Raw genomic sequence first — 16,939 nt, 5'->3', positions numbered from 1 at the left:
ACCTGGCTGAAGGATCAATGTGAAACTGTCAAACTGGATGTTTTGACAGTTGATACTGAAGGTTGATACTGAAGTAGAGACTAGTTAGTCTTTTACAGTACTGCAAACTTAGCACAGTACAGTTCCAGGAACATAACAGAATCAGCATATGTTCTGGATGTCGGACTGAATGTTGTGACATTCATTCCCAACAGCATGAGCTAAAGTGTAGGATGATTGGTTTTTCTGGGTCAGTATTTTTCTCAGGCTATTCTTCAGGGATTCAACAGCTTAGAGAAAAACCAGGAAACCAACTACTAACCTACAATTAATGAACCTAACAAGTAGCCTAGTTGTTAGCAATCTAATAAGTGAAAATTAGATTAACGTGTTCAACCTTTAATTCAGGAAATACAAGTAAAATACAAACACACTAGAACAATGTAACAGCTGATCAACAGTAAGACATCAGACTGATAACTGTGGAAGAAAACAACAGAAGTGAGTGTTAGGATTGATTTCTGTTGAATCCGTATTCCTGATGCACAGCACCAGGTGTTCATACATTCTAGGGTGACATAGAATGAGATGTCGTGACATCTGTGAACATGTGCATATCAGTACAGTGATTAATAACTATCTTGCTGTATTAGTTACAATGTTAGATCAGATGTCATGACTTGGAGTAGAACATCTGAATTCTGACTACACCAGAATTTCAGTACTCTATTAAAACAAATAAAAAAACAATAAAACGCTTACATAAGTTGTTATGTTTTCAACTGTTCCTCTGTGCGATTCGCCCATTGTGAGGATAGACATCTTGTCGGAGATGAAAGCGGTTGGTGCAGATGAAAGAGGTTGTTGCAGATGAAAGATTTGATATTGTAGAATAAGTAGTGAGTGATGGTGTGGAAGAAGTGTTGATGGTGTGGATGAATTTATAGGCAAAAGTTTGGAGCATAGAAAATTATGTTTGCATGTGGTAGTCAAATGAATTGACGCCCATGTGCATTTTGTATATGGTGTCGCCATTCAAATTGGCGCCTCCATAGGGACATGCATGACACACCTAGGTCTGAATGCTTGGTTTTGAGGTCTTCATGCATGCAAGACATGGTGTCGCCAAATGGATTGACGCCCATGTGCAAGGATTGTAAGGAGGCGCCAATTCATTTGGAGTGTGTACTTGCATATGTGACACATGGTTGTCCTCTCTCTTGCATGTTGGACATGTCACTTATGACTAGCTTGCATATTTGACACATCATTTGGGACTAGCTTGCATGTGTGACACATCACTTCGAACTAGCTTGCATGTGAGACAAATCACTCACTAATTTAAGTGTCTTACTATCAACATCCAACACTCAACCCACATTCATCTGCAGCAAGAAAATAATTTTCATCTGCACAATGTCATCTTCACCGAAATATAGTGTCAATGTTCACTGCAATGGTGAAACATACGAGTCTGAGTTATACGGATTTTGTTTTCGAAACACCGATATCATTCGACTTACAATCAAGAGAAATGCAACCTTCTTGCATTTGAAAAAAAGAATACAATCTTGTATATGATCAGGTATTGTGTCAAAGATCACGTATAAAAATCCAACATTTTTTTAGAACAGTCAATGCAAGTTTTTCCCGCTTAAGGTACGGGATGATGAATATGTTGAATACATGTTTGTTAGTCATGAACATTCAGGTTGCAATTGTATTTTGTTGTATATTACTCTTCAACCATGTATACCATCTCAGCAGTCTCAAATAACCAGTCAGGATGAATCTGGTGAATTTGATCTACAATGCTCAGATGACGTCAACCCAGAAGCAGAAGCAGAAGTGAACGTCGTTGATGAAGAAGAAGAGGAGACCGAGATACAGGTCGATCATATGCTGAACAACGACATTGAAGATGATGATCAACCACCGCCAATACCTCCTAGTCATGTCTACAATCCGCCTCAACATATGACAAACATGCATCTGCATGACGATGAAACATACAAAAGTGTTTCCTATAACCCGTATCCACGATCAGAAGGCGAATTAAAGGTGGGAGACATGTTTCGTACCAAAGAAGAATGTGTACGAGCTATCAAAAAATTTCACATGAACAACTGTGCTGATCTTACAGTGAAACACACTGATTCGAGAAGGTATATCATCGAATGTCGTAACATCCTTTATAATTTTTTGTTGGTTGCGTCTTACAAAAAGAAAAATGACTCTTGGGAGATAGCTTCAATAGACCCACCTCACAGTTGCATTGCAACTAACGTTGAACAAGATCACCGTAAATTAAGCGCTGCATTGATATGTCAAGACATTCTTCCATTGGTTAATAAAGACCCATGAGTGAAGGTGAGTATAATTATATCCCATATCAGAACAAGATATAATTATACTCCACCTTACAAGAAAGCCTGGATTGCAAGGACAAAGACTGTTGAACGGGTATTCGGCAACTGGGAGGATTCATACAAAGAATAACCACGGTTTTTATGGGCACTAAAAACATATGTCCCAGGAACTGTGGCAATTATGGAGACATTGCCAACAATGATGCCAGACGGAACCTGTGTTACAGGTAATATAATCTTTCACTGTCTCTTTTGGGCGTTAAAATCATGCATCAAAGGTTTCGCATTCTGCAAACCTATTATTCAAATTGATGGCACTTGGTTATACGACAAATACAATGGTACTTTGCTTATGGCAGTTGCACAAGACGGCGATAACAATGTCTTTCCCATTGCCTTTGCTCTGGTTGAAGGTGAAACGGCTGGTGGATGAGGTTTCTTTCTTCGACATCTAAGAACGCATGTGGCTCCACAAGCCAATCTCTGTTTGATTTCTGATAGACATGCTGCCATTGATAGTGCCTACAACAACCATGACAACGGATGGCATGATCCTCCTTCTACCCATGTCTATTGCATTAGACATATTGCACAAAACTTCATGCGTGTAATAAAAGATAAGAATCTTCGCAAGAAGGTGGGGAATGTTGGGTATGCTCTAACTCAACCGTCATTTCAATATTATCGTGATGAAATTAGACTATCTAATGAAGACGCAATAAGATGGCTGAATAACATACCAGTAGAGCAGTGGACAAGGGTATTTGGCGGAGGTTGTCGATGGAGCCACATGACAACAAACCTTGTGGAATGCCTGAACGGGGTATTCAAAGGAGTTAGAAATATGTTAATAACCGCCTTGGTAAGATCGACCTATTATAGGTTGGCTTCTACGTTCGCAACCAGAGGTGAAATATGAAGTGCGGTGTTAATGTCTGGGCAAGTATTTAGTGAGTGTTGCATGAAAGAGGAGAGCATCAAAGCTAGCACACATGCTGTAACAGTCTTTGACCGTCATAGGCAAAATTTCAGTGTCCAGGAAACAATGAACCACAATGAGGGGAGACCAAATTTAGCCTATGCTGTTAGACTAAATAGAAGTTGGTGCGACTGTGAAAAATTCCAGGCCTTCCGCATTCCTTGTTCCCATGTCATTGCAACATGCGCATATACTCGTCAAGACGCTTACAACCATTTATCTGATGTGTACAAGGCCGTCACCGTCATGAATGTATATAATAAAAGCTTCTCGGTGCTATCAATGGAGGAATATTGGCCTCCATAAGAAAGTGATATAGTTTGGCACATCGACGAGATGCGTAGAAAGAAAAAAAGGAAGGCCAAACAGCACACATATCAGGACAAAAATGGATTCGACAGATAAAATGATAAGATTATGTAGTATCTGTCGTCAACCAGGACACAACAAGAACAAATGTCTCAATCGAGGAGCATCATCTGGGTCATAAGCTTTTTGTAACATTGTATTTCTGTAACCTTCAATTATTATATATCATAAAGTTTTTGTTACAACGACGTTCACAACAAACATCAGTACAAAATAAGCTAGCTGAAAACAAAAATATTTCTAACTGATTACAACAATCAAAGTGATGTCATCTCGACCGAACATCATTTCCCTAGCATCCTTATCAGTTTTCATTCGCATCCAACCAAAGATACTGTCGAGTCTCTCAATACTTCTAATTTTTTCTCCTTCTGGTATTTTCTCATCTAACCAACGAACCAGCTCCATCTTCAGTTGATCGAACATAGTGATGTTTCAGAACAACATCAACATCTGAGGTTTGTCTCTCGCATAAATCATGTTTCCGTATCGGCGACGAACACCAAACATGATTGTCGAATGATGAAATGAGATGTGGAAAAATGATTCACACAACACGTCTATTTATAACCAAAAAAATTGTATTTTACACTGAGGTGTCAATCCAATTGACGCCTCCTTTGTAAAAATACACATGGACGCCAATTGGATTGGCTGCACCATGTGCCCTAGCCAATCCAATTGGCGCCTCCATTCAATTTTTAAGAGGAGTCGCCAATTGAATTGACGCCTCCTCCTAAAAGTGAGGTACTTTGAGAATTTTTTTGGAACCAGTTATTTTAGAAATTTTCTTGAAAAATTGGGTTATTTTAATAAAAATTTCACGATTTGATAGAGTAAAATGAAGTGATAAATAATTATATTATTTTGTCTAAATTTATAGATAATTAATGAAAAAAATAGAATGAAATATAATGGAATCAATTCTGTTACGGTCTATCTAATAAATAATTTGTTTTATTAAAATATTATTTGTCATCTATATTTCTATTTTATAATTGTATAATACTACCTCCGTTCCTATTTGTAAGAGACAAACATAAGAAATCACACAAACCAAGGAATATTTTTTTTAATTAATTTTTCTGAAAAATAAACTTGTACTTCCAAAAATACCCCTAAGTTAAACATTTAGTAGTATTAATGTTATAATTAAGCCAAATGTTGATATAATAAAAATTGGTCAGCATTTATTCTATCCAAAAATAATTACAACAAAAAAATTGGCTTTCCACATTCTCATCGTGAAAAATTAGATGCAAATTAAATTTCCCTCTATTTTTTTTATACATCTTCCCACTAAATTTTAAAAACCAAAATAATCTTCCCACCAATTTTGGTAGTATATTTGTCTTTTTTATATAAAGAGAGTTGGTGTTTCATTTCAATCATACTAGAAATTTAGTTTTCATCTACTAGAATTAAGTCCATGGCAGATGAAAATGGTGAGCAATCTCTTTATATATTGATTACTGTGTGACACGTTAATATACTTGGTTAACATATATAGTTTTCACTTTTCTTTCATGAGATTTTTCAATCTTACTTTCATAGGTGTGATGAGAGTTCATACTCATGGTTTTCTTTGAAATATGAGTAAGATACTCGTAGTAGTTCCCTCCTTTATAACCAGTGGGAATTTTTTTCCCTCCAAATCATTAATATCAATGGAAACTGAATAGGTTTGGCTTTAGATACCCATTATGTGTATGGGGAATATACATAGCACGTTCTTTTCAAAACATTAATGTCCAATGAATAATAAATATTGCATTTTGTTTACTAAGGGTATAAATGAGATTTCTCAATTAATAAAATTTAATTTTATAATGTGTCTCTTATAAAAAGGACCAAAAGAAAGTTACAATTTGTCTCTTACAAATAGGAACGGAGGTAGTAGTATCTTATTTGTCTTAAATACCGCACATTTTTTTATATAATAATTTATTTTTTACCATTCACTTTTATAATAATCAATCTTTTTATATTGAAAGAATATACATAATTGGTCTTGTTTTTTTCTTAAATTATTTTCTCTATATTATAGCTTAGATATAAAGAGATTTAATTTAGAAAGCTATAAGCATCAACAAATTTTTATCACGGTAACTACAAATTAGTTTTATATTATATTAGTGTTTTCTTTAATCAAAAGTAACATTCATTAGGCTAACCTCATATCCAAATTGGAATGAGTTTGAATACAACTTGGAAACTCATCAATCTAAACCATATTATTTTTAGAGATAGGTAAATGTTCATTGCAATTCATATACTACTCTCAAATACTATGTAAATTTGAAAATATAATTTTGCATTATATAAAGATTGAATATGGACGCATCAAAATACAATAAATCTTTTTATTAGAAATGCATTCCATCGAATAAAAAGTATGCCAAAATTACTTAGTTCAAAATACAAATTTTGGAATACACTCCAAGAACAATATTACTTAGTTCAAAATAATAAACAGGTAAATTCAGATTTTAATCCCCAAATATTGTAGATAATAAAGAGGTGAATTATGTGTGTAACAAAAGGGGCAAGTCTGAATTTTAATATCTGGACAAATCCTTGAGATTGTATTGTATGTGTATTTTATTTATATGTGATATCATAAGGTGAATCCAAATTTTAATATTCAGAAACCCCTTTAAATCAACAAATGGATGAATCCAGATTTTAATATTTAGACAAATCCTAATACAATATTATAAATACTTGAACATTATTATAGATAAGTCATTAGTCACTCAATCATACATTATTCACACAAATCATACAAAAGTCATTCATTCACATTGTTTATATCAAACTATACATTATCCATACATTAGTCTTAAACCATGCATAATTAATAAACCAAATCATTCAAAATATTTATATCAAAATACAATTATTAGGTATATCTAACATTCACGTTCCTTCTTTGCCTCCAATACTACAAAGCAAATTATGCCTCTGATAATATTGCATTCAAAGTGACCCTCTTAAAAGTGTTTTCCTGAATCTCTCATCTAGCTATATCATCTCTTTCAATCACAACAATACGGTGACATATAGACAATAAATCAACGACATGGTTCTCCATTGCACGTTCCTCTTCTAGTATCTTCTAATGAGTTAGCCTAGATGGATCTCTTTCTAGAAGTGGTGTGATATAAGGCTGGGAAACTTATAAAACCAATAGATGTCTATATATTGTACTCCATGGACGAGTAGTTGGCACACTACGTACATCCTCATGCATCAAAGGAGATATGCTATTGAGATAATGAAAAAGTGTGAAATGGAGTATTGAATGCTACCATTTTTCCAGATGAATCAAGATTGCAATTGTCTAAGAATGAGGATGAGGAAGATGTTGATCCAACTCAATATAGGAGGTTGATTGAATCTTTGTGTTACTTGCGAAATATGCGACCAGACTTAGCATTCAGTGTCAGTATTGTGAATAGATTCATGAAGAGACCGAAGATGTCTCACTTGGCAACAGTCAAGAAAATCCTACGCTATGTCAAAGGTTCTGTTGGCTGTGGAATTTTCTTTCCCGCAGTGGATACGGGCAGAAAATGCAATTTGCTCGGTTTTACCAATTCTAACTGGTGTAAAGATAAAGATGATCGAAAGTCTATAACTAGATACATCTTTATGTTCGGTGCGACACCAATCTTTTGATGTTCGAAGAAGGAACCGGTAGTTGCACTCTCATCTTGTGAGGTTGAGTACATTGTCGTTTTGTTATGTGTGTGCTAAGTCGTATGCCTTAGGAATCTATTGGAGGAGCTGGACAACAGTGAGGGTGAGGCTGACATACTCTTAGTCGACAATATTTCCGCGATTAATCTTGCTAAGAACCCAATTGCACATGGGAAGCAATCACATTGAGATGAGATTCCATTATTTGAGGGAACTCGTTAGCAAATGGAGGTTACGATTGGGATATTGCAGGAGTGAGGACCAAGTTGATGATTTGATGACTAAGGTAGTCACAAATGATGTATTCAAGAGGTTGAAGATAAGCATGGCCATGGTATAATTGCAACACTTGAATTAAGGTGGTGTGTTGAAGTTTGAGGTGTAATTCAAGTGTTGTAACCGGTTACCACAGGTTGTAACCAGTTACAGCTGGTGCTGATATGCTTTCCTGTTGCAGAAAAATATGTTTTTCATGGGTGTAACCGATTATCATAAATGGTGTAATTGATTATCACTGAAGCTGAATTAATTACTTATTTTTCAATGTCAGGTGTAACCGGTTACAAGCCCGAATTTTTGTATTTTCTGCTATTGTACTTGGCCAAATTATATTCCACTTTATTTGTAACATCTATATAAGTGTTTAGGATGCAGTCTCATCCTAGTTAATGCAAGTATAACATCTCACTCTCAACTCTCTCTCTCTCTCTCTCTCTCTCTCTCTCTCTCTCTCTCTCTCCACATATATATATATATATAACATGTTTGGTTGTAGGGGCTTGCTCACGACGGCGAGAAGTCATCTGCGGTGGTGTTTAAGGCTATTTAACGGACCAACTCACGTGAAGTGAGAGGCCTTGTTGGTGGTCAGCGTAGCTAGGATCGCAGGCGGACGATTAGGTTGATTGTGTATGTTAAGACGGTAACGAGCGTGGTGCTCTTTGAGTTGTGGAGAGTGAGTGTGACTTAGAGTCTTTCCCTTTCCCCTTGAGAGGTGAAATATTTATAGAAGTCTCAAAGACCTAGGGTTTCCACCTCTTTCGTGGTCTTAATTGGTCCCCTCTTACTAGGGGAAGTTATTGACTACTTATCTTCTATGAGCCACGAGAGACTTTATTTTTCTTGACTCCCACATTTGTGGATGCTTTTGGCGTGTCTCGTAGATTCCACCTGGACAACACACTTGAGGGGCAAGGGCGTCCTATTTTAGGACCTCTACAAATATAACACTACATAGTCTCTCAAGCACTATCATTTTTTTTAAGGGTGGAGTGTTTAAAACTCCTCATCCTTTTCTGGATTACGACCCTCGCCTAATCGATGAGTTTCTTACTTAAGTGCCGTAATATTCATTGGGCAAGTCCCTCAACAATGGACGAGTCTCTCTACTTAAGGCATTTACATTAGCAGGTGAGTTCCTTAGCGAGAGGAAAGTCTCATTGCTTTGTAGGTGTCTTTAATTTTCCAGATTCTCGTCTATTAAGTCAGCTACTAAGTGTCCCTTACAATCCGCGGTTTGGGTTGGGTGGAGGTTTTGGACTCGGATCCGCCTAACCCCTACCCATTATCCAACCCTACCTTGTAAAACTATCTTTTAACACTTCGAACATATCATGTTCTAATATGAAAACTCCCGAAAAGAAATTTTCACTGCTTAAAAGACAAATATTTGTATTTTCTAAGCACTATTTCCTACCCATTTTATTCACAATAACTATCATTATTTTATTTGTTTTGATAAACTCATATTATGAGTAATCATTTTAATCATCTATCTACCAACAAACCATTTTTCAATAAACTTTTGATAAGCTCATATTATGCATAGTTATTTTCGGTGATTTCTGAAAGTATACCTCCTTTTTGCTTTATTACTAATTATTATATTTTTATAAAAATTGTAGCCAAGCAATATCTATAATTTTAAATTTAAAGATAGTCTCTTCTATATATAGAAAATACGTCACTGACAAACGGTAATGTTGCTTGGGGCACACACTACACTACTTTCCTTCTCACGAATGTAATCTTTGCTGGATCACCACCTTTCTCCTCAAAGAAAACAAGAACATTTCCAGATGGCTTGAACCAAGATCGTGGAACATGATACCTGATCCATTGAAAATACACAAATGTTTATTTTATCATAACAAGAATTAAAAGAATACTCTACAAAAGGAACAAAATCTATTTTAAATTATTATGGCCTATAATCTTACCATCTTTGTGTAGGTTCTCCACAGCCAGTGACACATTTATCTGGATTGAATTTTCCTCTGTAGTCACATTCTTGAACACAGTCTTCCTTCTTAAATTCACTTATCCTAGGCCAATATCTTCCGATTTCTTCTCCATTTAACCAAGCTAAACCTTTTCCCATATACAACATATCCAACCCAACTGGTTCATCCCCAGGCGGGGCATCCACAATAGCCTGAAAAATCATGAAATTTAAAAGACACTTCAGCAAAGAAAAAACACATTGCTTGAAAATAGATCACTTTTTTCTAGGTGACCATCTCTGTGTTCCCGAGCAAGAACAATATTAAATGAAAAATGCTTTGATAATTTCAATCATTAAAGAAGAAAAAACAAGGAATTACCTTGTACCATGTCAGTGCCTGACCTTTTGGTGGTTCTGAAGTAGATGTCCATTTCGTATTATTCAACCCATCTCCCTGGGGTAACCTTAGATGTTCTCCTTGTACTCCAATCTGAGAAAAGACAAAAAAAATCATTGTTCACGTCTTATACAATGGTCAACTGTCTTTAGAAGATTGAGAATGTAATAGGAGCTCCAAATTTAAATCAATTTTAAGATGATAATGCAAGAGGAAAAGTACCTTGTAAGTCCACGCATTAGAAGACAGGTCTATCGTCCTGTTGTTAGGTCCATTAATCTTTACACTTGTTACTCCTGCCCCTACAAATTCGTAAAATGGTCCAGCTGTCTAAACATAAAAAAAAAAGTAACAAGAGTTCAAATCATTTAAAGGGTAGGAGAGAAAACAACAACATTATGGAGTCATTTTCAAATCTCTGGTTTTACAATATATCAGTGTAACTCACCTGCAAACCAACAGTCAAGCTCAATAAAGCAATTTCATTCTTCCCTGCCTTGAGAGAGATGGGATTCTTAAAAGTGAATGCTGAGTGTGAACCATTTCCATATGCAGTGCCTAAACGATAAAGAGTTAAAATTATGAAAAATAATTGGAGAAAAAAAATATTGCTAAGAGTCTGTGTCCATCTTATTTTATGACTATAAAGTGCTGCAATTCAATACTTTCATAAGTCCGCAAACATAAAAGCATGTAACAAAATTGTTCCCAATGTGAACAGGAATCCCTGTAATTTCATTTTATTTCTAGAGGCATAAGCTTAAGTTCATAATGATGGGCGATTCTGAATTGATTACACTGATGATATTTGTTTAACAAATAAAACGCAAAGCGATTACTATCAATTAGAGGATAACCTTGATATTTCTGATTCACAAAAGCATGGAGAGCATGACCCTTGGATTCTATTAGAAGAACTGGTTCGCTTCCTTTCTTTAGGAACTCTTCATTTTCGCCAATAAGTACACTGCAATCAACAGAAAGATGAACTTTAATTGACAGCATATATCTACTTTGAAAATAGTACCCTTCAATTCATTGTACATGTTTATGTATATTACACTATATATCAATGAGCCTTTCAAGAAAGAAGGAAGGGAATATTGTCAAATATTTATGGAAAGATGTTTGGGAACAAATCTAATTTTCATTCTAAGCTCTACATAACAATCCTACCGATATATGAACATAGTGAAATACAAAAGGTTCCAATATTTCCACCAAAAGCAAACAACAGCCAGAAAAAACTTTCAAAAGCATTTTAAAATTATTAAAATCAACACAATCAAGTTCAGGACACAAAATATGCATAAGACATCAATGACAAACCTTGTTGTATGCCACAGGTAATCAGTGGTATCCTTGGTGGTATTGATGTGGTCGACAAAGCCATTTTTGACGAAGTCAGCCTTCCCCCAGATCCCTGGGTTCTCCTTCAACACATCCCATTTAAAAGTTTTTTGACCTTTATCTGATTGCTGCAACTTCTCTGGAACCATTGCAACTTTGTTTGTCGGGGAAGAAACCTGTTGATTTTCATGACTAAGTGCAAGAACTGGGAAAAGTACATAACCAGATAGACACAATCTTTATTTTTTATCCCTTTATTATTAAATTAATGCTTCAATGCATGTTTGGTCTCCTATTTTACAGGAAACATAATTTTAGTCCCTCTATATCTAAATCTGAGTTTTTGTTCCCCCAAAATCACCATTTTTAGGTTTAAAATGTGGGTTAGGACCAGAATTGCAATAATGTGTGAAACTTGGAGACCAAAAACCCGAATTTTGAAATAGGAAGACTAAAATCCTGTTTTAGGCAAAATAGGGGGAACAACGGTGCATTTAAGCCTTAGATTAATTATGAATAGTAACATGAAAACTTCCATAGTAGAAAAATGTGTCATTATGTTATGACGGTGATTTTGGCCATGATTCCAGTTTCATTGAGTTGCCTCTAGCATAAGTATAACTTTATATAGGTATGTGTGAAACAATGTTCTTATTCCTGAACTGCAAAAATTGCATTAATTTTCAAGGAGCTCATAAGTAAGCTCTTATGAGATATTCAACAGCATTTGAAATTTTATTGTTAAGGAAAGATGTAAGTTGGAATGCAGGAATAAGAAACAGATGTAACCCACCTTTGCTGTGTTGAACACTACATTCTTGCAATCAGGAAGAATGCTAACTGACCATGCTGGCAGGTGATACGATGCATTCCGAAATTCCACTGTCTTATCATTTTTATCATCGGCATTAGAAATGAAGGCAGCACATGCTCCAGTTGAGTCAGTATAGACACCAGCCTGCAATACAGTAATTACCACATTAACCTATGCAGAAATTGCCAATAAAAACGACTACACCTTCTCCCATGTTTAGAGTCTCACATTAGTTGAAAACGTATTTAAAAGCAAGATGCACACCTCACATTGGATGTGATATGGCTTGAAAAACTGTTTGAAAGTGGGATGTATCCCTATTCTTATAAACATTTTTTTATGTTATATCACATTCAATGTAGGACGCTAGACGTCCTAGAAAGTCTTTGTAGTAATTTTAACCATTTTAACCATATTGTTGAGTAAAAGGAGAGGAAAAAATTTCCAATCTTCAGAAAAAGAAAAAGGGCCACGATAATAATTTTAAATTTAATTGTATTTTGTAAACAGGCTGTCAAAGGATTCCACCCTCGAGGCAATAAGGCTAGAAGATAGAGCGAGCAACAATTCAAAATCATTAAATGTTTGGAGGATTGCAACTAAATAAAAGACAATCTATTTGAACAAGCCATGAGAGTCAAATGTTTAAGGGAAAGAAAATACCTCCACAGAAGGACCAAGGGAGATATTAACCGATTTCCCATGAAGCAATAAATGCTCACATAACTTGATAGCTTTGTGAAGTTCCTTAAGATGTCCCCATTTTGGAAGTCTAGGCAACCCTGTGGTTATATGATATATTTATTATTCATAAAACTAAAGCATATTACAAAATAGAAAAACTTCAGTTTAGATGACTTACCATACTCATCTATTGGGGCATCATAGTCATAACTTGTAGTAATGAATGGACCACCTGCTGTTCGGCCAAAATTTGTTCCTCCATGATACTAACACACAGTGATATAAAAAATTTAATGAAAAAAACAAACAAACAAACATGAAGATGGCATGTCATTTAGATAAATGTCTTTATTGATGGTAGATTCTAATACATAAATATATGTAACTCCCACAAAAGTCATAATTAAAACACATCATCTGTACCATGTAGTAATTATGTACACTTCCACCTTTCTGGAAGAATCGAGCAACAGAAAAAGCAACATCTTCTACTGGCCTGTGAGGATCTCTGCCTCCGAAAGTTTTAAACCTAGTAGAAAATCCCAGCAGAGAGTGATATAAATGAGATACATTCCCTATTGTAATGTAAGAATAAAATGCTAAACCTATGCACCCTTTTCACTGCTATAATCTGAGAGGTTAAATGGGGGAAGAAGGGAAAATAAAAGTGCCGTCACAGTTTAGTCTATACAAACTGCAACAGATAAATTTCCTAAAGATAATATCTCTGGCCTTTTGCAGATGCGGAGAGTTTAAAATCCATTAACTGTTATTGTCAATAGTAAGCAATTGCTAAAACTAGCATAAAATATTTTTCAGCTTTAACTATCAAAGAAAAATGGGTGAAGACTGAAGAGTATTTTTGAGTTATGTCCAAGAAATACGAGAATTATCAGAAGACATTCACCATAAATACTCCCATGAGTCATGATAGATACATTATTACAAGGAGAAATGAACATTTTGATGCAAAATGTGAATAATGGGCTGTTATGAGAAATGGTTTAGATTGAATTCATCCTACCATCCAGGCCAGTTTTCAGTCCAAATTTTGGGCCTGTTTGGAGAAGTAGGCGTAAACTGATCACAGTAGAATGAATTGCAAGTGTCGATCTGCAAATGAATCATAAATAACCAGGTTGTCATCTAAATGTGAAAGAAAACCTTTAATAAAAAATAGAAGCATGTGTAATGATTGAAGATAATGTATATTATGACTTATGATCCAAAATCCAAAATTTTCAACATCTTTTGATAAGCACATTCACAGTCTAATAACAACTTCTAGAAATTATCCTCTTACTACAGGATCTGGAGCATCCCACTGTTGGCACATTATCCAAGGGACACTTGTATTTTGAGAAACAGCCATTTTTGCAGCCCATAAGGCATATTTCTTACCATCCTCTTTATAATAGTTTTCATAGAATCCATACTCATTTTCTATCTGCAATGTCATGAAGATCCAAGATGAAGTCATGAGAAAAAGGAACTAAAAACAAATTGACATGTTTAAGGTTACACTTGCCTGGGATAAGATTATGGGACCCCCTTGTGAGGCAAAAAGCTTCTCTTGTTTCATAAGATTCACTATGTATGTTGTAAATTTCTCCATATGATACTGAACAGAAAATCAGAGCCAACAAAGTTAGAGTGTTCATCACAGTTCATTTACTCAAAATAATAAACAAAAAAGGATAGCACAAGTTATACTCAAAGTACTACATTATTTACGTACCATAAAAGGTTGATTGTAAGTCCTGAATACAGTGCCTGGAATATAATGCAGCCATACTGGTACTCCACTGTAATATACAACTATGGTTAATCAATTTTGTAATCAAGTGGTTAACAAGAATTGATTCCTCTAGAGGCTAGGAAACAAAAAGTTAGCAAAAATAACATTAACACACCCAAAATTCCATTCTGCAGCAACGAATGGGCCGATTCGGAGAATCAACGGCATTCCAGCCTCGTGCACAATCTTTGCAAACTTGACTAGATCGAACCGTCCTCCAAAGTAATACTAGAATTTCAAAATCGAAAGTGAAAGTATAAGATTTTTCATAAATCAGTGTAAGCTCTCCTAGTCTAAAAATCAGTTAATCTTACATACATTTCCTGGAGAAAGTTCATGACCATTCCAAAAAACATAGGTTTCAATGACATCTACGCCACCTTGTTTGGCTAATTGAACAAGAGCAGGCCACATCTATAGCATATCACAGTGTGGTTAGAATAGCAACAATGGCAAAAGTAGACAGTATACAAGTTAGAAGTTACTGACGGCAGGGACGCTTCGAGGGTAATGAATCGAAGCAGAGATAAGAAGCTTTCGTTGACCGTCAATAATGAGTGAACGGCCATCGTAAGTGACGTTACCGGCATAGATGAAGTTGAATGTGAAGGAAGCTGAAACGAAACACAGGAAGCAGAAAATGAAAGATAGCTTCATTTTGCAGTGACGGTGTGAAATGTGATTCAGTGTTTGGGGTTTTAAGAAGCTGAAGCTAGTTTAGTAAGTTAAGTGCGATAGTGTGATTAATTTGTATTCGGTGGATAGATAACGTGCTTTTTTTCTATTTTGGTCACATGATGACAAAGATATTCGGTTGGGATACTCCTATTGCCAGCTATTTTGGTTTTCTTTACCTTTTCTTTAGCTTTTACGTGAATTTTTTTACACATAGTTTAAAACTTCATCCATGATAATATTACGTTTCTTAAAATAATAAATATGTTTTTTTTAGTTATCATAAAAAAAATAGTGACATTTGTGACTTTTTTAAATAACCATTTTTTTAAATTAAAATTCTAAAATAATTATTTTTTAAAATATTTATCAAAATAATCACTTTCCAAAAAATATCTAACATAAGTGTCAGTTGTATGGACGCATCCAATAAAAATGGTATTCATTGACGCCACATGCAATGGTGCATGCATGTGAAGGCGTCACATGCAATGGCGCATGCATGTCTAAGTCACGTGTAGACGCCACATGCAATGACACATGCATAGTGCACTCTATGTGTGGGTCAATGCATATGGCTACTGCTCCACCACTCCATCTATAAATACAACATCACCTTTCCAGAATTTTTCACACAACTTCTTACCTTCTCCTTTCATTTTCCTTCAATCTCTTTCAATTTTCTTTAAAATGTTTGCATATTCATACTTGTGTCCTTATATTCACAAGAGAAATGTTGATTTAATCTTTTCAGTAGTGCAACTTCCAATGAAGATCCGACTTTGGAATGTAGATACGTTCAAACATCTTAACAGGACCTTGAACCGTTGGTTAGGTGAAGACATTGCAGATGGTGAGAGGATCAGAAAAATTCAATGGCTTGATACAACGTTCAACCAAAATGGAGAAGTTCGTTTCTAGGTCAATATTAAAACAGACAGAGACGTTCACAAGATGATGTATACTTCTCACAAAATTGTTTTGATGGTTGTACTCGCATAGTTATGTTGTTTATGTGTTGTATTTGTTTGTGATGTTATTTTATTTGTTGTAGTTTCTTGTGTTGTTGTTTAATTATTGTATTTGTTTTGCGTTTATAGTTGGGGGTCAACTGTTTTGTCCCATCTATATAGTTCGTTGTGTAAAAATGCCAAAAAAAAACACTTGTACGTTTTATTCTTGCGCCTATTTGCTATAAGCACGAGGTTGGTCAAGAATGTTGTCACTCGCCCCGGTCAACGAGAAGTCATTCACATTCCCCTATGCAATAAAGTAAGTTTATCTTAAATCTTCTAATTTCTTAGACTTTATACTACAACTAATTGTAACTAATATATTTTCAATCTTTTTGTAACTAATATATTTTCAATATTTTCGATCTAGGTGGTCAATTAAAAGGATGAACTATAACAGGTGTCACAAACACGCTGAAGTAGTTTATCGCAATCTTTTTGACCACATTGGATCAGACAATGTATTACTACTAAATAACTCTACTTTTGATTTTAAAAAGTTATCCAATTACATATCCTCTAATCATGTCAAATTCTTATACAATCTATCTGGATGTCGTATTTTGGTCTTGATCATCAGGGTAAC

General features: G+C 35.1%; 1 protein-coding gene across 1 annotated transcript; it reads right to left on the bottom strand.

Annotated features, from left to right (window-relative positions):
- Positions 1-9,319: 9,319 nt before the first annotated feature.
- On the bottom strand, positions 9,320-15,406 carry LOC127079102 (beta-galactosidase 10). Its single transcript, XM_051019520.1, has 18 exons — positions 15,155-15,406; positions 14,984-15,079; positions 14,781-14,893; positions 14,606-14,672; positions 14,392-14,488; positions 14,171-14,310; positions 13,892-13,980; positions 13,291-13,396; positions 13,046-13,133; positions 12,847-12,965; positions 12,163-12,327; positions 11,349-11,545; positions 10,877-10,986; positions 10,468-10,577; positions 10,242-10,349; positions 10,002-10,112; positions 9,618-9,832; positions 9,320-9,508 (listed from the first exon to the last, which is right to left on the bottom strand). The coding sequence occupies exons 1-18, from the start codon at positions 15,320-15,322 to the stop codon at positions 9,397-9,399; spliced, it is 2,211 nt and encodes a 736-aa protein (XP_050875477.1). The 5' UTR covers positions 15,323-15,406; the 3' UTR covers positions 9,320-9,396.
- Between the last annotated feature and the right edge of the window lie 1,533 nt (positions 15,407-16,939).

The sequence above is a fragment of the Lathyrus oleraceus genome, chromosome 5 (genome assembly GCF_024323335.1).
Source record: "Lathyrus oleraceus cultivar Zhongwan6 chromosome 5, CAAS_Psat_ZW6_1.0, whole genome shotgun sequence".
NCBI lineage: Eukaryota > Viridiplantae > Streptophyta > Magnoliopsida > Fabales > Fabaceae > Lathyrus > Lathyrus oleraceus.
This window is presented reverse-complemented; position numbering and strand designations above follow the sequence as displayed.

Coding starts and splice junctions, on each gene's coding strand:
- LOC127079102 (XM_051019520.1), bottom strand. CDS start 15,322: ATGAAGCTATCTTTCATTTTCTGCTTCCTGTGTTTCGTTTCAGCTTCC. Junction 15,080..15,154: donor ACCCTCGAAGCGTCCCTGCC/GTCAGTAACTTC, acceptor GATATGCTATAG/ATGTGGCCTGCTCTTGTTCA. Junction 11,546..12,162: donor TAGTGTTCAACACAGCAAAG/GTGGGTTACATC, acceptor GAAAATCAACAG/GTTTCTTCCCCGACAAACAA.